The following is a 20,433-nucleotide window of genomic DNA, read 5'->3' as shown; positions in this document are numbered from 1 at the left end:
TACACACTCCGAGGACAGGAATGGAACCCCTGCATGAAATGGTCATCAACTGTAATATGCAGTTGTATCTTGGTTCTCAATTCAATCGGAAGCTGCGTCAGACGTTCGGCTTCCCAAAAATGTTCGCAAACTGGAACACTCACTTCTGGGTTTGTGGTGTTCGGAAGCCAGAACCTTTGAGTTGCAAGACGTTCAAGAACCAAGGTACAACTGTAGAACTCTGGCAACTTACCCGTTAAATGTATTGTAGTGGTAGTTCAAAAATGATTAGTTTGAGCTGAATTTACAAGTATGTCTATACACTGTACAATAGGGATCAAATAGCTCGTTTTCTTTTAAGCCAATAGGGATTTAGGGTTTCTGTAAAGATGAGTTCATTCACAGACAGTATTTGTTGAGTATATTTTTTCAGCCGTATTTTATATGTTCTGTTGCTTTTTGTTTTAATGTTGTACACTGCTGTGGTATTTTTAAGTAGCAGTCTCTACATGCTCCAAATACCTAATAATCTTTGCATTGCCCACAGTATGTCAGTTACAGGCCACCTGACATATGCAGTAAATAAATAAATACATCTTACAACAGAGTTTTTAACTATTGTGTATTCTGTTTCTACTAGGAAGCTGAACTACAATTAACTTCTTAAAGCCTTTGGAAGAAGGACTAAATGCAACGGGGACAAATTGCCTGTGGGAATGAAGTGGCTGGGAGAATCCAAGAACATGGTGGTGAATGGCCGGAGAAATGGAAGCAGATTATCTAATGATCACCATCAGAACCAGTCCAAATTGCAGCACCCTGGAAAGGAAAATCCAAAGACTGGCAAAAATGGCGTTGAGAGACGGTCAAGCAGATGTATGTATATGCTAATGTGATAGGAGTGATTTCTAGTTAATTATTTGTAATTTCTTGTTTCCTTATGGAATATTGTGTGCATTTTTAATGTAATAAATGTATTTGTTGAGTTTATTGTTTTCTCTGTACATATTTACATTGTTTCTGGCTAACAAATTGCTTTATTGCATGACAGATTAATGTGGTTGAATAATTCTTTATTTCTGAAATAAATCTTAAGTTCCAATAAATGCTTAAATGTGAATATTCTTCTATATTAAATGTGAATTATCAGAAAAATTGTGCATACCTCAATTTTTCCACATTATGTTGTGTCCCAGATTATGCTGCAGTCTACAGCTATGAAATCAGTGAGAGATTTGTTATTTACTTCACACGGACATGGATTGTGGTCTTGGCATTCATGGCAATACCGTAGTTGCAAGGACCTTGTGCTTATTCAGTTTAATTTCTATTTACTTATGTCTTAGATATTAATAAAAATCTGATGATCCTACTCTATCATATGTAAGGAAAAGGTTGACCATTGTGCCCCAAGACACACTATACTACTAAAAGGTTTTTGGTATTGCATAGCCATATGCAACTAATGACAGAAAAATGTTTCTTATTCTCATTCTTATTATGCAGGTGTTTGTATTTCACGTGCCACTACAAATTTAAGTTGGTACAAAATTTGGCTGCCTGAAATTATTAGCTTTAACTTTTTTTAAAAAAAGCAGTGGTACAAATACTTATTCAGAGGGTGGTCACCTGTGCTTCCCTGCTCCCATCTGTCTACAGCATGCCCTGCTTTTCCTTTTGCACTTTTAGAACCTAGGAATTAAGAGCCTTAAAAAGGGAATAGGGATCCTTCCTCAATATCTGTCTCTATGCTGGACAGCAAGTGGGATGCTCTGTCTCATGTTTCAGGCCTAATCTGAAGCTGGAAGGGACTCTGCTAATAAATTTTGACAACATGGTCACGTTTTAAGCAAGACAAAGCTCATGCACATGGTCTACTTACATGATTTTTCACTTTCACAGAACAGTATTCATAATCTCATAAGAGATCACAGCTCCCTTATTGTGCTGGTCATTGACTAAATGCATAAGCAGTTTTTTTTCATTTTTTCTGCAAGTCAACTACTGGCATACAGTTGGAAACAACTCTGCTGTGTTAAGTAGGGCTCTACTATTGAGGCTTCCAACTGCGCTTCCATTATATATTAATTTTAAGCAAATATTATTTAATGTTACTTAATGTTAGAAGGGAAGTGAGATAGCTGTGTGGCTCTTTTTCATTAAAATAGAGAAAGATTTGCCCAAAAGCAAATTTTGCATGTCACAGTCAACCAAGCATGTGCTAAGTATAAGGCCATTGTGTCTTCAAAATATTTGAACAGTCTTTATCTACTCAATATTCACTAACCAACAGAAAACATTGTTAGCTCTCTGGTTGGCAGGTTATATAGTTTCCATGACTCATTTCACCAGCTCCAAATGTATGTCCCTGATGTCTTCTTCCTTCTTCCTTCCCTGTTTTTACCAGAATAGATCAAAACTTTTGAAAACCCAAATATTGACTTTGGATACCAATTAAATGCATGCATGGCAATTTCTATAATTTATTTTGCATATGCAAAAGGGAATCTATAATATTCCCAACCTGAGCTTTTCAGGATTAAATAAACATTGTGCACTTCAGCTGGAAATGTGCAAAGCAAGACAATTATAAAATGAAATACAATATACCTCTTGCAAAAAGTATTGTGAAGGCATTTAGGATGACACGTAGGCTTCATCTGAAAGGCACCACTGGTCAAATGCAAATAAGATAGAGGACTAGCTTCTTTCTAGAATAGCATCACTGCTGCCACCGTGCCAATCTTGTTTAGAATATATTTGTTTAGTGCTAGTTATATATTTAATAGTACTAATGACACCAAAAAACTTTAGTGTCATTTGATGGCTCTTAATGATTAATTCAGCATCACTGAATGTTCATAATGTCACCAAATAGTTTCATGTGGTATAAATTGGTGTAAACTGAAGTTTAGGGACCTCGTTTGTTATATTAAAAACTAAATTCCCCAAGGTCAGAGTGATATCAGCCAGATGGGTGGGGTATAAATAAATACATTATTATTATTATTATTATTTATTATTATTATTATTATTTTATTATATGATGTATAAATAAAAAAACAGGATGTGATTGGAGTCATACAGCAGAGACCCATTCTCCCACCTTATGTTGCCTCCACTTTGAACTTCCATATTAGGACAAATCACATTGGTCTCAAAGCTGTTGCTCATGTTGTTGTCCTTCATGGGATTGCCTCTTAAATGGGGAAGATCCAGAAAAGTCAGTAGTCTATTTTGGCTAATACTAATATTTCTTTTGATTTATGCAGGTAGTGGTGGTTCGGGATTTGAGGGCCAAAGTCGCTACGTGCCTTCCTCTGGAATGTCTGCCAAGGAGCTGTGTGAGAACGATGACCTAGCAACTAGTTTGGTTCTTGATCCATATTTAGGTTTTCAAACACATAAAATGAACACTAGGTAACTTGCTTTGCTTTATCTATCTAGAAAACATAAAGCCTTGTGTGTATCAATAGTAAAGAAAAAATGTAGATATGAGCTCTCAAATTCTGCTTGCTTTTTTAAAAAAACATTTAAAATAAAACAATGTGTTGGGAATTGTGCTTCAAATATTCCCTTGGGACCAGAATGTTTGGCCAAGTAGACTCATTCATTCATATTTCATTTAATCTCCATTGTCTGCACCAGGTGAGGGCTTAGGCTAAATCCTGTGGGTAACCAAAGCTACAGAAATTCAGCTACCAAAATCTTGAATTATCCAGACCATTCTATAAGTGTTCCCACATCTTACTATTCATGTGCTGATTAGATATCTCACTCATTAACAATATGGACAGTCATTACGATCAATCATTAAATGATTGATCGCTGCCTTTTATCACTTAGATTAGCTTTCATTAGGTGATTTGCTTGACGTAATATGATTTGCCGATTGAACATGTGAGTTCTCCATTTATTGTTGTATTTTGTAGTAGGCATCTTTTTTTTGTTAAAATTCACATTCTTGAGCCCACAATATAATTTTTAGTTAGGTGGGTTCCAGTTCTCTTTACTTTCCTCGCACTAAGCTCAGTTTTCAGCATAATAAATAACACTTTTAATAGCCAACCTCTAAAGCATCTTGCTGAACCTTACGTTTCATACTGGCTCAGAAGTGTACACAGCTTAGAAGCTTCTGTAATACTCCGCAGCAACTGCACCACAGATGAAGCAAGACGACTCCTCAGAACAGATTTGTCTTGGGTGGGGGTGGGGGGGGAGACGCAGTCCCACTGTGTAGGCAGAAGTCCTTCTGGTTACAGAGCAACTTTGTTGCATGTAATCCTGTGAATTGTAAACTAAAGAAAACTTAGGTTGCTGCTTGTGGCTTGTTTCGAAAAATCTTACGAGTCCAGGTTTGGATGGCACAATAAACCAGACTTGGACTGACTTGTCATGTGGCAGGAGTTGGGGTAGCACTCCAGGAACTTTTAGGTAGGATGTGCCAGTAAGATGCATTTTCACATTAAACCACAGTTTGTTTTAAACAATAGGTTATTGTGGTATACAGAGCAGGCCACTATAGAGTTTTGAGATTCCTGTGGGGAGGGGATTCTAAGAAACTTGGAGATTTGTTTCTGTGTAGCTGTCTTTACGCTGGTTTTATTAGATGAGATCTTTGTGCTTAGACATTAAATTGAGTTTGAATAATCTGTCAGATTGTGGCAGTTTCAGGTATTAGGATAACTTATTTCTGGTTGAAACTCATAGAATCATAGGAGGCTTTTTTATAAGCCCTTGAGAAGAAAGTTGCTTTAAATATTTCAATTCTGGATCTTCCTGCATCTTGACTTTGTGGGGGAAATGTTCTAATTCATAAAATGGTTGCTCTTTAAAATACCTTTAAACCTACTTAAAGATAATGCTCTACAAAAAATGAGAATGTTCTGCAAAATATGGTCCAAAGTGATATCTTTTGAACATAGAGCCCACATCTGCTTAATCAAATCATGGTTTAATAAGCCGGGATATACATGAGCTGCTTGTACTCGCAAGCAACCCGTTTGCTCCCACCTCACCCTTCACATGAATGAGGAAACAAACCAGGACACGGTTGTTAACCATAGTTTCTTGTTACGTGGGAACTTTGGTTAATGGCTTCCAGACATGCCAGAATTTGAAAGGTAACTTTCATTTACAGTTCACTCCTGATGTGTTTCACTGCTCACGTGAAGAGAGAAACAAAGCTGGAGCAGAAGGGTTGTGTGTAAGTGTATGAAACACATGCGTTTCCTGTCTTATTAAGCCAGGATTTGATTGTGGCAGAGCCAGTGTACCTTGTCATCTAAATGAAAATACTAAAGAATTTCTGAAGAACACATTTCAGCTAACTGGTTATAAAAAAGAATCCAATCACAGTTGTTGTTGTTGTTGTTTTTTAAAAAGTCTTCACTCTATATTCATTAATCTCTTCAATTCCTTCCTCTATCCCTGTGCTGGGGATGTTTTTGATACATTTAGTTCAGTAATGGTTTCTGATACAGTGGTCACGAGAGAGTCAGAATAGATTAACCACTGCAGTAAGAAGAAGATGAGTTAGAGATGAGATTTTCAGAATATTACATTTTCAACTTTCACTTTTATTTTAAAAAAGGGCAAATTTTGGAGCAGAAAGCAACTTGCTGGTCCGCAGCCTAACCACACATACATTTTGACTTCTTTACAATTTGAGACATCAGTCATCATGTGTATTGAAGATATGAAAGTAAAGTAGTCCTAGGGAGCTAGGTCTGATGTCTTGCTCTTTAATAACCGACTGAACATTTGTGTGGAAGCAACACACATTGAGTCAGTTTGTAAGTGTTTCTTAACACTGGCAGCACAATCCCTTTCCTTTGACTGGCATCTTAGACTTGTCTTGCTATGGCAGGCTAGAGCAGTGTTTTTCAACCACTGTTCCGTGGCACACTAGTGTGCCGCGAGATGTTGCCTGGTGTGCCGTGGGAAAATTACTTTATATATAGTCAATATAGGCACAGAGTTAATTTTTTTAACATTTTCTAATGGTGGTGTGCCTCGTGATTTTTTTCATGAAACAAGTGTGCCTTTGCCCAAAAAAGGTTGAAAAACACTGGGCTAGAGAACCTGTGGCCTTCGAGATACTGTCAGCCTCTACCTCGCAACAGCCTCAGCCAGTGGGGCCTGTGGTGAGTGATGACTGGAGTTGCAGCCCAGCAACATCCCGTAGACCACAGGTTTCTTTCCTCCGTGGTATGGTTTTCCATAGCTTGTAATTGATGGATAACTCATTGAGGGTGAAAATCAGTGCTCCTGTTTACATTTGGAGCTGGGGAATACACTTGAACTGGATAACTTCTTGTTTGGATCCTGAGAGCCATTGAATTGAGGCCTACTCCAATAAAGTCTGAAATACAACTGTGAAGGTCTATCGCGATTCGTCAGCTGCTGGTTTTCTACAGTTCTTATGGTGTGACAGTCCAAGAGGAATAGGCCCCTGAAACCCCTAATTAGTGTTTCTTTTTAAAAGTTATTTGTCATAAGTTCTCTTCCCCCACCATCAGTTCTTTCTGATAAATTTGTAAGATGCTTAAGTAATTCTGTGTTCTGCCCAAAAACCCATTCTTGCTTTCTGATTATGCTTCCAGTCAATGCTGTTTGAGCTAGTGTTACCTAGTGTGACCCCAGAGTCAGCCATGACTCTTTTTAAATAATGTGCCCCTTTTCTATAATCAGTTTGAGAATAAGTATTTACTACAAGTGATCTTGACAGCATTACCAGAGTACCTTGCTGGGGGAAATGCTATTCCCTTAATACCTCAAGAACTCTGCATATGCAGGCTAGAGCCCCAATAATTTTCTTTCTCCTATTTGTTCAGTGTGGAAACCAATATTTTTGCTTGTGGGCATATTTGATTGTGAGAGCTCTTCCTTTGTTTTTGTTTATTTCCCATATTAGAAGTCACTTTGCTTGCAATAGTTTGTGTAGAGAGCTGCATAAAATGCTCTGTTGGGAGGCACCCAGAGTGGCTGGGGGAACACAGCCAGATAGGCAGAGTATAAATCAATTATTATTATTATTATTATTATTATTATTATTATTATTATTAATTTGGTAACCAGAGAGTTGGACTACTGTAATGAACTATACCTTCCATTGAAGACAGTTCAGAAACTTTAATTAGTTCAAAATGCTGCCACCTGACTGCTAACTAGGGCTGAGCTGTGATACTATGGTTTCTTACCAGCACTGAAGCAGTTTAACTGGCTCCCAGTCAATTTCCAAGCTCTTTTCACAGAGCTGGGCCTTCTACACTATTGCATCTGACTGACTAAGTCATCATCAGAGGTGAAGTGGATGAAAACCAGGGAGAGGGTTTTTGTTGTTGTTGCAGCCAATCTTTGAAAGTAATTCCCTGGGAGGGATTCCCTGCCAACAGTGTTAATTTCTTAATACCAAGTACAGTAAAGGTCTTTGAACTACTCCTGGATCCAAATTGGTGACTTGTGGCCTAGGTGACCTCAGTGACTAGGAGTGCCTATTTCCAGCTTTGGCTGGTTCACAGCTACCAGTTCCCTTTGGACAGATATGATTAGAATAGGGGCAGCTATCTAGAAGCAGCACTGGCAAGAAGAAAATACTCTTGGCTGTATGGTTCAAGATGCCAATTAATAGTGGAGTCCTGTACTTTTTTTTTTATTAATATCAAGTTATAAGCATGGGTGAATGTCTTATAGACACACTCCATAGAATTCCATGTGGCTGAAAAGCATATTGCTATTTGTCCATGGTGAATACATATTTTTTTTTAGTTCAAGATTGGGTTCTTTTGCATACTCTCATATGAGCACTTAATCCATGATACTTTCAAGTAAGAAACACTCATTTGCAAACGGGTTTGCAAGAAATATTTAAGAACATGTTAAGAATTATAAAAATGAGAGAATTATTAAATGCAAATTGTCCCATATACAAACACTTAATTGAAAGCAGACATTGAAAAAATATCTTTAAAATGTTTAGAACACAGTTTCACTTCCTCTCTTTTGACTTGTTTTTCAGCCCAAATAAATTGATACTAACATTTATTGTCACCAGACTAGAAAATATTTAAGGTTTCATATCCATATCTAAAGTCACTCTGTATTGGGATATGTGCTTCTAAAAGCAAGCATTGGTTCTCAATACGTAGTAGTTATATTTGATTTATGGCTAGGATTGGTGTAAGTATTCTGTACACCTTGAAAATTTTGAACTTACACTTTTTCTATGGCCTGTGACAAAAGCAAAATTAAGAAGGAAAGGACAAAGGGGGACTTCAAGAGTATATTGAAAATGATTTTGTTTAGCAGTTGTGCAGTGCAATCCTATGCATGTTTACTTGGAAATCACATTGAGCTCCATGGACTTGCTCTGTAGAAAGTGTTCAGGATTGCAGCCTTAATGCTTCTGATAGAAATGTTGGGTTGGGTGGCTTTTTGACCCCAGTAGCTCACATAGGGAAACTAGAATATAAAACTGCAAGGTATTCATAGATTTACACTGCTATTTTTTGAACCCAGGTAAGTCTTTTTTTCTAATGGTTGTAATTTTAGAAATTTGTATTTCCAATGACAATGCCTGCCTGTTACCACCTGAAATCTTAAGGTTCTAGTTTGTAATCATTTATTGTAGCCAAACTCTTCTTAACCTTCTGTTTTAGCTTTCCTCAACCTGATGCCCTCCAGACATTTTGGAGGACAACAACTTTTATACCTGACAACATGGCCAATCGTTACTGCTGTTATATATTTGAAAGTCTCTCTCAAACTTCCCCAGCACTGATCTCCTAAGCAGGCCAGGTTCTTTAATTGTAATGATAAAATGCCCATTCCTATAGCTGTTCTTGTGATTCATCTTTACATCTGAAAATCAACAGCAACACAGGATGATATTTTTTAAACAACATCCCAGCATTCCAGATGTGGCTTCCCCAGTGTCTTGTGCAAGGGTACTGATGTTTCCCTATACTTACTGGAAACACTACACCCCCAATGTGTTCATTGACTGCATTTACCTTTAGCGTCATTTCATAGGTCCATATCCTGACCAAGATCAGCACTTCCTAACTTCTTGGTGTGCACAAATTTCAGCAATACATTCCTATTTCTCTCTCAAAGTAATTCCTGAGACTGTTGAATAATGTAGTCCTTGAGGAACTCATCCAGTTTATTCTTTGCTTGTGTTAGCAAAACTGTTTGATTTTCACTAGAAGAAATAACTTTTCTAAGCAATCAGGGCAAGAGGTTTGGGAATCTTCCTGTGGCAGACTACATACCTTAGAAATGTGGCCATTGTTTTGAATTTGTGCCTAGAATACCGAATCAGTTGCACAAGATTTTTGAATTCCACTGCTGGTGTCAAGAGGGAGACAGAGTGCCCGCTTGCTTGTAACCATTTTTGGCTATTGGTCTGCAATGCTATGTCTGCATTCTAAGATTATACTTGAGATTGTCATAGATTGTGGGATGATGCTATACAAATTTACAACAATCTGTACACAGATTGGTGCCATGCCTAGTTTATGGCTTTGCTTGTTTGGAAATGTAATTTCTTAAACAGTGTTACAGGGAATGAAGCACCCCTCCGTACTTAGAGCTGTGTTTTGTGTTAAGCATCTTTAAGGGTTGGTGCCAATGGCTCTAATTTTGAGGGTCAACTGTGTTGTTTCAGTGCTGCTAATCCCTGTAACCCAGATGTGTGGGATGTGTCAGTCCACACTGCTCTGCTGCAAGACAACGTGACTGACAAGAATTGGCACTTGTTTTGTTTTGTTTTGTTTATTTATTTATTTATTTATTTTTGGTATTTCTGTGCCGCCCCATAACCGAAGTTCTCTATGTTACATCTGCACAGCTGGCTTCCTACATGAGTGCAGGTGCCTCAGAGGAAAAGACTCTTGTCATTCCCATTAATGGGACACTTCCAACTGTTAACAGCTGCCAGGTATGCTGCTTAGAATACAACATTCCAAATAAACATCTCCACAGCTCTCTAAATAAGGAAATTAATAGCTGTGTTTCTGTTACATTTATTTCCTTTAATACTCAAGAGTTGTGTAGAGCCTGCTGATGGCAATGTTCATTTTCATTTATGGCCCTCTCTCAGTGATACAATTGTTCTAGACATATATAAAGAAAGTAAGCGAAACATGACTAATATCTTGCTTTTTAGATTTCGACCAATAAAAGGAAGGCAGGAGGAACTGAAAGAGGTGATTGAGCGTTTTAAAAAAGATGAGCACTTGGAAAAAGCCTTCAAGTCCTTGACATCAGGTGACTGGGCCCGGCACTATTTTCTTAACAAGAACAAAATGCAGGAAAGGTTGTTCAAGGAACATGTAGGTATATTTATACTTAATCCAAGTCCAAGTTAGTGTTTGGTTTACAAGGTGTTGTGAATGCTACTCAACTGAAACTGCTTGTGTTGTCTACCCTTGCTTTTAGCTTCAGCAAATACTGCTTTGGGTTGTTTTTTTAAAATCAACTTAATAGAAATTAATTTAATGGAAGTTTATGGAGACTGTTCTCCATACGTAACTGTCCAACATGGTCGAAGCTATAATGGTCTGTAGGTATGCCACTAGTTTGAAGGGACCATGAGGGACATGTAGTCCAAACCCCTGCATTCAAGGAATCTTTTGCCCAACGATGGGAGATAGATGCAGTAGAAAAGACTGTTCAGAAGGAATAATAGGAAATAATTTATTATTTAGTAAATGCCCTCCATAGTTATAGGCAGGTGCTGATTGTTTAACCATGATTAAGCATTATGTCTGCACTGCTCCCATTTGAAGGTATATATGACATTGAATTGATGCATTAAAATAATCAGGCTACAACTTTGCCTTGTCAGTAAGGTATGGGCGGTATTCATGTTCATTTTACTCAGAGTACACCCATTGAAACTGAAATAAAACTAGTTGAATTCCACCCTAAATTTGTATTCGTAGTGGTGATAAGTATTGTAGTGGGGTGGTGATACGTTTTCCACTAGAAGACTTGGAGACTGAAAGTACTTTGGAAAGATAAGACCTAGTACTCAGTGTATTGTATTGAAGCTTTTTTTTTTTTTTTTGAAGCATAGAATTTAAGTTCCAAGCCATAGATCTCTGGAGAGTCCATTGCTGTACAGTACTTGATGTCTAGACAAAACCAGCTTCAGATATCTTGGGCTAGGATATTCAAGAATGAAGGCCAGACTCTTTTCAGTTATGAATATATTTACCATCCTCCCTTTCTCAGCATAAGAGTGAAAGATAGCACCTTTCATAAAACCATAGAGTTGGAAGGGACCCTGAGGGTCATCTGGTCCAAACCCTGCAATGCAGGAATAGGCAGCTGTCCCATATGGGGATCAAACTTGCAACACTGGCATTATCAGCACCATGTTTTAACCAACTGAGTGAGTTTAAGGACAATGTTAAAGGGATTGTTTTATGAAATCCACATTGAGTCTGTATTTTTCATTAGTTTAAAGTTATGTGAAGTGAGTTTGTGAGAGAGGGTTGACCACATAAAAAGCTGTGTACACTCATCAAACAACAATATAACATAATAGAAGCAGCAACTCTATCTCTGCAATCTTGCTGGTCTTTGACCGTATTAAAGATTTTATTATTATTATTATTATTATTATTATTATTATTATTATTATTATTATCATCATCTCTGCAACCCAGTCAAAATTGTTCCATAAATGCAGCAGAGAATAAGAGTATTTTTAAGGTCCATTTTAAAACTTCTGGCGCTTGTCTAATCTCATTGGAAATCAAATTGCCAAATGTGGAACAACTGATTCACATCAAGTAATGCAGCTGTTCTGGATAATTTCTTTTCCTTTCCCCCCTGCAGGTATTTATTTATTTACGAATGTTTGCAACTGACAGTGGATTTGAAATATTGCCATGCAATCGGTATTCATCAGAGCAAAATGGAGCCAAAATAGTTGCAACAAAAGAGTGGCAAGTATTGCAATAATATTAGTGCTACACCAAGTTCTCGTGATGTTCAACTTCTGATATGAAACTTGCTGATGGGGGAGAATGCGGGGGACTTGCTTTCTATTTTTTTCAATTTTTAATGTTTGTTTGCAGCCATTGCTTCTCAGATCTGCTATCTCTTCTCCAGTGCTACTTTTTTATTTCTTTGAGTGATCCCACCCTATCAAGCATGCATCCATCCACGTTTTGGAAGCATATTCCACTGCCCAGCTGGAACAACTTTACCTGCTCTACTATGATAGTTAGTTTCTTTACCACAGTGTGGTCAGATGGGAAGCATTCTCTGGGGATTGTAGGAAGCTGAATTACTGTTGGATATGACATATACTAGAAGTGCAGTGAACAGCTGATTAGTTGGAATTGTTGCACTTCAGAGATACCATGTACAGTCTCCTGGCTTTTTAATAAGAAGTTATCAAAAAAGATTTCCTTGCCTAGCCAGGGGGACAAGTGAACAAACAAATGTACAGAATGCAACTATATTTCATTCTGTTAAAATATTTTTATGCTGGAGAAAGACTGCATTAATAATATGTATTGTTTGTTCTGTTAACTAAACAGTTTCTTCCTTCATTTGTTAGGAAACGAAATGACAAAATAGAGTTATTGGTTGGTTGTATTGCTGAACTCTCTGAATTAGAAGAGAACATGCTGCTCAGACATGGAGAGAATGACTTCAGTGTCATGTACTCAACACGGAAGAATTGTGCTCAACTGTGGCTTGGTCCAGCTGCATTCATCAATCATGGTAAGTAACAAACAAAGACAATACAATGGAATTAATTGTTATATTCAGGAATACTTTTAATTTATTTCTTGATTTGGAGTACATTTCTCTCCTGTGTTTTATTAGAATTATCTAGATTACCTTTAATACTTTTTTAAAATGTGCAATATTTTTCTTACTTAGTGATACACCTAATTGTTCAGTTGAGTATTACCATAAGTAAATTAGTATGAAACCTTACTTTAGGTATTTGTAACTATTCGTGTTCCAGATCTTATCAGCAGTTAATTGATTTTCTTTTGGACTTTTTTTCAGATTGCAGACCCAACTGTAAGGTATGTGGTCGGTGTTTTAAAATCCTCCAAACTAGCTTTTTAAATATATGGATGTTTTAAAATTATTTTTGATTAACTGAGTAATACTACATGTTCTTTATTGCCCTTCATAGTTTGTGTCAACTGGCCGGGATACAGCATGTGTGAAAGCTCTGCGAGATATTGAACCTGGAGAAGAAATTTCTTGTTACTACGGGGATGGGTTTTTTGGAGAAAATAATGAATTCTGTGAATGCTACACATGTGAAAGGTATGTTCTAGTCATGTAAACAGTGAACTGAAATGCAATGCAGTTTCATTGTACACCTGTGTTGTTGATCTGTGCGTGTGTCAGCTAGTCTTGCAAGAACTTGACAGCATCCAAAAGTCATTCCCCTTCCATAAGAGGTACACTGATATCTCATGCATTCTTGTTGAATCCATCTGTGAGCCCTTCTCTGATGTCCTCCAAATAAGGACTGAAAAGAAAACATGTGAAAACTGGTCTGCTTTGAGTAGATGGCATTTGAATTGTTGCTTGAAATTCAAGCACACTCTGTGCTTGAAGAATTGCCATGAGTGAGGTATTTCATCAGTGCCAAAATACTAGAAAAGAATGGTTAGATTGCCCGTCTTCTCCCCTCTCTCTCCCACTACCACAGTAGACATGTAGAATTAAGTGTGGGAAGTAGCTCCAGAGCTCTTTCTGTATAATTCCTATCTCTCTCTATGCCATGGCTCCCAGTTCCTACTCTAAAGGCAAATTTGCATGCTGTGTCAGCCAGGCTCTTGAAAATCAACCCAAGAGTGATTATGCTTGGGATCAAAAGAGCTGTTCAAGCTTGCATCAGGTGCTTCTGTTAGCAGGGTACACCCCGGTATGGTTCCCCTTTATCACACACAGCCCAACAAGACAATGACAAAAATCTACCAACAGCATACAAATCAATATGGCTAACCTGATCCAAAACACCCACCCACCCCACTCACACATGAAAACAGAGACCACCACAGCCAATCGCTAATGAACAACCACACCCTAGGCCAACCCCAACCTCTCTCACCACCAAAGGAAGACAAGCGAACAAAAGAGAACCTGCACAAGCAACGCTGACATCAAACCCTACATATATTAAATAAAATAGAAACATTGTCACCCAACCCCACCCATCCTCCCCACCCCCGCCCACCTCTTTCCCCCTCTTCTTCCCAATGTCTCAACAAATGAAACTGATTTGAAAAAATGATACATGGGAAAAAAACAAGAGAGAGACATTGCACATACTTTTGTAAATCAAGAAATCTTTAATAAAAATACTTTTAAAAAACAAACAAAAAACTATGGACTGACGTGGAATTTAGTAACTGCACCACCAGATCAGTGGGCTCAATGGATAAACTGCCAGTAACTTCTAGAGGAGTGGGAGGGCTAAAATGGGGTGCAGGGACCAAACATCTAGGCCTCTGCCACAGATGATCAGCCTTTCCACTCCCAACTATACCTTTCCTTGCCCACCATCACTGATACTGGGGCAGCATCTTCATAACTCTCTGCTACCTGCCTACCCAGACATATCCTAGTACCATCACTTGGTATCACTACATACAGCTGAGAGATTAGGACCACAGATAATGAACAAAGGACTGGTAGTAGGCACATCCCACACTATCAGACAGAAGATAGTATTGCATGTATATGCATGTGGTCAAAAAATCAATCATGGAAACTTCACCGAGAAGCAGGCATTTCTGTATTTTGTAAAGGTACTCATAGTAAAATAAAGGTATGAATTTTCCTACTCAACATTATCATCCAGAGCCTGGAAATAAAGAAGACGGTATTAAAATTTGCTTGAATTATTCAGTATGTGTTCAAGATGTTGTTAAGAAGCTATGTTGCTTTTTAAAAAAGGAAGGTATGACTTTTCATACTCAATGCCATCATCCAGAGTTTAGAAAATTCTGTTTCCCTTTATGCATTAGCTTCCCCAAGGATGTGCATACCTGTGCATACCTTCATGCACAAAGAGCAGAAACCTTTTTCATATGAAAAGTAATTTTGATTATATTCTCTGATACTGTCATTATTGTCCTCTATAAATACTTCGAAATGGAAGCTAAAAAAAGGCTGTTGTTTTGGAAATATTTTTTTGGGGAAATGTTTTTCTTTACCTCTGGTATGCAAATGTACACATTTCCTAGTGTCCACACTACATTCATTTGTAGAACACAAGTAGGATGAAAGAGTATTCTCCTATAATGAGGGGTGATATTGAGCTCTAGGGAAAGGAGCTAACATGTAACGGCTCCTTTTATTGTATTTCATACAATAATCTTCAGGTACATAGGGTTTCCAGGTGGTCTTATCCAGGTGTAATGAGATTGTTCATGCTAACATTGTTACACTAGTTGCAGATTCACATCAAGGACAAACATTGGTTCCAATTTCATATTTAGCAGGTATTGATAGAAATAGTGTATTCACTTGAGATTTATATGTTTAAAGAAAGGGGAAATAATTTCAGAAAAGTATGAAGAATCATTTCCTGTAATTTTTAGTTCAAGTAATTCCTTCAAAATTGTAATAGTGAAATGCTGACAATGTAGAAATGTTGGCATGAGCTCAGATTTGTCTAAACATGTGTTATTGACATGGGATTCAGAATACTGTTTCATCAGATATCCTTTTTTATTATTGCTATGCTGGAGTTATTAACATGTTCTATTCTCTTTTATAGACGTGGAACTGGTGCTTTTAAATCAAGAGTGGGACTGCCTGCGCCTGCTCCTGTAATCAATAGCAAATACGGACTCAGAGAAACAGATAAACGTTTAAACAGGCTTAAAAAGTTGGGTGACAGCAGCAAAAATTCAGACAGCCAGTCTGTCAGCTCTAACACTGATGCAGATACCACTCAGGAAAAAGCTAATGCAAGTAAGCAATGCGAGCTAACTTTTTGAAGGTCTTTTTTCTATGCTTGTTGTCCTATAAGAAGACACAATTTGGGCTTTTCATTAGAATTTCTTCATTCAGAAGTTGAGGGCTGGGGGTAGATTCTGTTTGGAAGTATAACGTGCTGTTAGGCCTCTGAAAATTTATGTCAGTACAGAGGGTTCTAGGATATATATAATCAATGCTTCAAAATGTAATGAAATGACTAATAAAGGTAAAGGACCCCTGACAGTTAAGTCCAGTTGTGAATGACTCTGGGGTTGTGGCACTCTTCTCGCTTTACAGGCCGAGGGAGCCGGTGTTTGTCCGCTCAGCACACAGTTTTTCCAGGTCATGTGGCCAGCATGACTAAGCCACTTCTGGGGCTTTGTACTAAAAGGGTCTTCCCTATCGTTATAATTATCCGTTATAAATAAACATTAAAAATTACAGAGCAGTTTTTGACTTGGCGTTAAGCTAGCAAGTTGAGTAGGGGGGGAAAACCTTTATCTTTACAAATGTCAGCTATTTTGGTAGTATTTCTCATCATACTCTTTGCCTGTCACTTAAATAACCATTCAGTTTGCTTTAATTGTCTGGCAATAAATTATCATAATATGTGAATCATAGAGGGTCAAAAATTTAAATTTGTTCAGAGCCATGAAACTGTTGCTGTCATGGGAAATCAGGGATAACCAACGTGGTACTTTCTAGTTTTTCTTGGACTACTGTTCCCATCAGTGTGGCCAGTGCTCTAGATGGTGGGAGTTGTAGTCCAAAAACATCTAATGGACATCATGTCTGCTAACCCTCTGCTAAATCAATGTTGACAAGTGAGAAATGGACAGAATTCTTGGAGCCTTAGACACAAGAAAGACATAAGGATAGCTTTTTCCAGTATGAAATTAAAGGCATCCTAATAATGAAACACGTTGAGTGTAGATAAGCTCAGAAACTTGTTCTTTTTTTAAAAAAATCAGACAGATTTTGTATTTTATCCACAGGCAGAACACAGACAATGCAGTATCTCAAAGTAATTATAGTCCATTAAAAAGAAATAAGTGCATAGTAAAACGGGGATTCTTGTGGCTCTCTCTTTTCAGCGCTTAAGGAGAACTGAACAGATTGCATGCAGTTAGTTTGTGACTGTGAATACTGGTACAGTACTTTTTATAGTTAATAGGGTTATACCAATGTAAATTATTGGTGGATAACTTGGGTTAGGAGCCAAAATTACAAATGTAGCTTAGAAATAGCAGCCATAAGTCTTATGCTCTCTTGGATAGATTTGCTAGTGATTTTTAATCACTATTCATTAATATTTTAACCATATTTTTAAAGGTCTGCATAGGCAGTATTCAGTGACTTTCTGTGGACAGTCTGGTTTAGTTAAACTTCAACACTGTATGCTGTATGTACGTATTATAGAGCCCCTGTTTAGATTCAGATGAAATGTTATTACTACATGCTAGCAATCAGGCGTGAGAAATAACTTTGAAAGAAAACCTAACTTTAATCTGTTTACTCTTTCAGCTAACCGCAAATCTATTGGTGTAAAAAAGAGCAGTAAGAGTAGAACATTAACAAGGCAGTCTATTTCAAGAATTCCAGCTTCATCAAATTCTACCTCATCCAGATTAACTCATCTAAATAATTCCAGGGTACCAAAGAGATTGAAAAAGCCTGCAAAGCCTTTACTTTCAAAGATAAAATTACGAAACCAGTGCAAAAGGCCAGAGCAGAAACATGCATCTCGAAAACTCGAAATGGGAAACTTGGTTCTGAAAGAGCCTAAAATCGTCTTGTATAAAAACTTGCCCATTAAGAAAGAAAAAGACACAGAGGGACCAGTAAAAGTTGCCGTCTCTGGTGGCTGCTTAACGAGGCATGCAGCACGAGAATATAAACTAAATTCAGTGAAAGGTGCTCATGAACCTGGGGAGATATCACCCTGTACGTATATAACAAGGAGGTCAATGAGAACACGAATGAATCTGAAGGAGACCTCTGACTTAAAGCTTGAACCAAATATGCTGAATAGCTATAAAAACAATTTGACTGGCATGAGAACCGATAGCTTGGAGCAGCAGTCTCTTGTGATGCATGAGAGTGAGCAGGCTCATGGGACATCACACAAGCGGGAGGGTAGGTGTCAGAAGAGTGACAGGGTTGTGGCCAAAAAGAAATCCCGACAAGGAAGAATGGTGACGCCATCTTTGAAAACGGAGGAAACCGATCCTGCACACAACTTGTCTGGCAAGGACAAAGTGCCAGATTTGATCAGTTCACGTTCTGACCTAGGAGAGATGAACAATGTAGTGGATTCAGCCATTGGCTATAAAGACTGCGTCCCTTCCTCCGGTGGCTGCTCCATTGTGACTTCGGACACTTTCAAAGTAAAGGACCGGTTTAGAACTGTGAAAAGCAAAAAGAAAAGGCGAATCACAAGGTATGATGCACAATTAATCCTTGAAAACAGCTCTGGGATTCCCAAACTGACCCTTCGGAGGCGGCATGATAGCAACAGCAAGACAAACGACCAAGAAGATGATGGCATGAGTTCTTCAAAAATAAGCATCAAACTTAGTAAAGACCATGAAAAGGATAATAATCTATATGTAGCAAAGCTTAATAATGGGTTTAACTCAGGATCAAGTAGTAGTTCAACAAAATTAAAAATACAGCTAAAGCGAGAAGAAGAAAACAGGGGAACATATTCTGATGACCTCCATGAGAACGGGGTATGTTGTAGTGATACTCTTTCTCTGTTAGAGTCACGAATGGAAGTGGATGATTATAGTCAATATGAAGAAGAGACTGTAGATGATTCTTCATCTGCAGAGGAGGAGGAGGAGGAAGAGGATGAGTATGATGATGATTTTGAAGATGATTTTATTCCTCTGCCTCCAGCTAAGCGATTAAGGCTTATAGTCGGCAAGGATTCAATAGATATTGACATTTCTTCCAGGAGACGAGAAGATCAGTCTTTAAGGCTCAATGCATAAGCTTACAGGTCTTAAACTGAACAGGATGTCCATTTTAAAAAAAAACAAAATTCCAATTAATTATTCCTCAACTGATGAACTTTCTGAAAATGTTAGTGGAAGCACTTCTTTATTGTTTATTCACTTATATCAACATAATATTGTAGAAAGTGTACAGCATACTGACTCCTTAAGTCATTTGTGCAGATTTTTATTGTACTTTTTAATAGCCTTCTTATGTGCAATTCTAAGTTAGAAAAATGCTCTATTGTAAAATAAAGGCTCAAGCAAAATTACAAAAATGCCATCAAATGTTTCCATGCAGGTTAATTAAATCACAATAATGTGGCTTCACAATTATTTTTAATCTGTGAGAGCATTATTTTGCTCTTACATCTGACTAAACAATCTTAAAAAAAAATCATAGTAGCAGCCTATTTAAGGTTTTCTAGTATGTTAATATCACCAGCAATGAACTAAAGCTTTTCAGTTTATTTGCTAGATGTTTTCCCCCTTGGAGTTTGTCAGTTTTAACACTGTATGCTGTCCCCAGACGTACTGTTTGTGGCCTTTGTTATAGTAGCAAACCGTTGGTTTGAAGTCAAATTGATTTCTTTAAAAAAAAAAAAAAGGTGTTGACAGTTTGCTGACTTTTAGTACATTATATGTACAAAGGTAGCAGTATGCAGAATACCAAGTTTGGATATGGTGTATTTATTTCTTGTTATGTAAATTAAAACACCTTGTATTTAACACTTTTTCGATACTTTTAGATAAAATTGTTCTTTGCAAGAATGATTGGTGCTTATTTTTTCAAGAACTTGCTGTGAAACAATGTGATTACAACAGGCAACATTTATCCAATGAACTGCAGCTATCCGAATTGGATCCTCATAGTTTTCTGTTGCACTTGTAAAATGCTACAAGGAATTTAAAGAAACCTATTCACTTTAACTTATGATAGTTTTATGAAATTTAAAAGAAAAACCTAAGTCACAGCTTTTGTTCTGTGGTGATCTATAAAAATGTTTGTCTTTTGAGATCCAGTGTAAAGGACTGAAAAAATGTATATGTTGTAAATATTTGTGTGTTGTGAGAAATTTTGTCATAAAAATTGATAACTTACAGAAGGGTTTTTAAGTTTAGAAAAACATTCATGCCAATAAATAGGAAATTATAAACCTAGTTTTAAATCATTGATTTTTTAAAAAGGTTTTGTTTTAGCTCATATTTTGAGGTTTTTTTCTTTTTTAAAAAAAGAAGTTCACTTTTTTAGAACTAGAGTGAGAAATTAACTGGTGGAGAATTTAAGGATTTAAGTTAAACATTTATTTGAAAGCACATCTCAAATGGTTTGAAAAGACAGTTAAAGAAGAATCAATCAGGGCTGCACAGCTTTTACAATTCTGTGCACTGAAATTCACACAGAATCATAGATACAGAATTCCTGAGAACATTGGCTTGCTTTCTACAAGTTTCTACTTCACACAATAATGGA

General features: G+C 37.3%; 1 protein-coding gene across 4 annotated transcripts in view; it reads left to right on the top strand.

Moving 5' to 3' along the window:
* KMT5B (lysine methyltransferase 5B) overlaps positions 1-20,163 on the top strand; it is a 30,878-nt gene extending 10,715 nt beyond the window's left edge. For all 4 annotated transcript variants that reach the window (XM_033156089.1, XM_033156080.1, XM_033156092.1 and 1 more), the window contains exons 2-10: positions 620-855; positions 3,252-3,399; positions 10,151-10,316; positions 11,830-11,939; positions 12,560-12,726; positions 13,021-13,040; positions 13,154-13,290; positions 15,758-15,954; positions 17,485-20,163. In XM_033156089.1, the coding sequence (XP_033011980.1) occupies positions 696-855; positions 3,252-3,399; positions 10,151-10,316; positions 11,830-11,939; positions 12,560-12,726; positions 13,021-13,040; positions 13,154-13,290; positions 15,758-15,954; positions 17,485-18,956 (2,577 nt within the window). In that variant the 5' untranslated portion in view covers positions 620-695 and the 3' untranslated portion in view covers positions 18,957-20,163. The remainder of the gene's footprint in view (positions 1-619; positions 856-3,251; positions 3,400-10,150; positions 10,317-11,829; positions 11,940-12,559; positions 12,727-13,020; positions 13,041-13,153; positions 13,291-15,757; positions 15,955-17,484) is intronic.
* Positions 20,164-20,433: the final 270 nt, after the last annotated feature.

Source organism: Lacerta agilis, chromosome 1 (genome assembly GCF_009819535.1).
Source record: "Lacerta agilis isolate rLacAgi1 chromosome 1, rLacAgi1.pri, whole genome shotgun sequence".
NCBI classification, from domain to species: domain Eukaryota; kingdom Metazoa; phylum Chordata; class Lepidosauria; order Squamata; family Lacertidae; genus Lacerta; species Lacerta agilis.
Note: the sequence above shows the minus strand (reverse complement) of the source record. Positions and strands in the feature narration are given on the sequence as shown.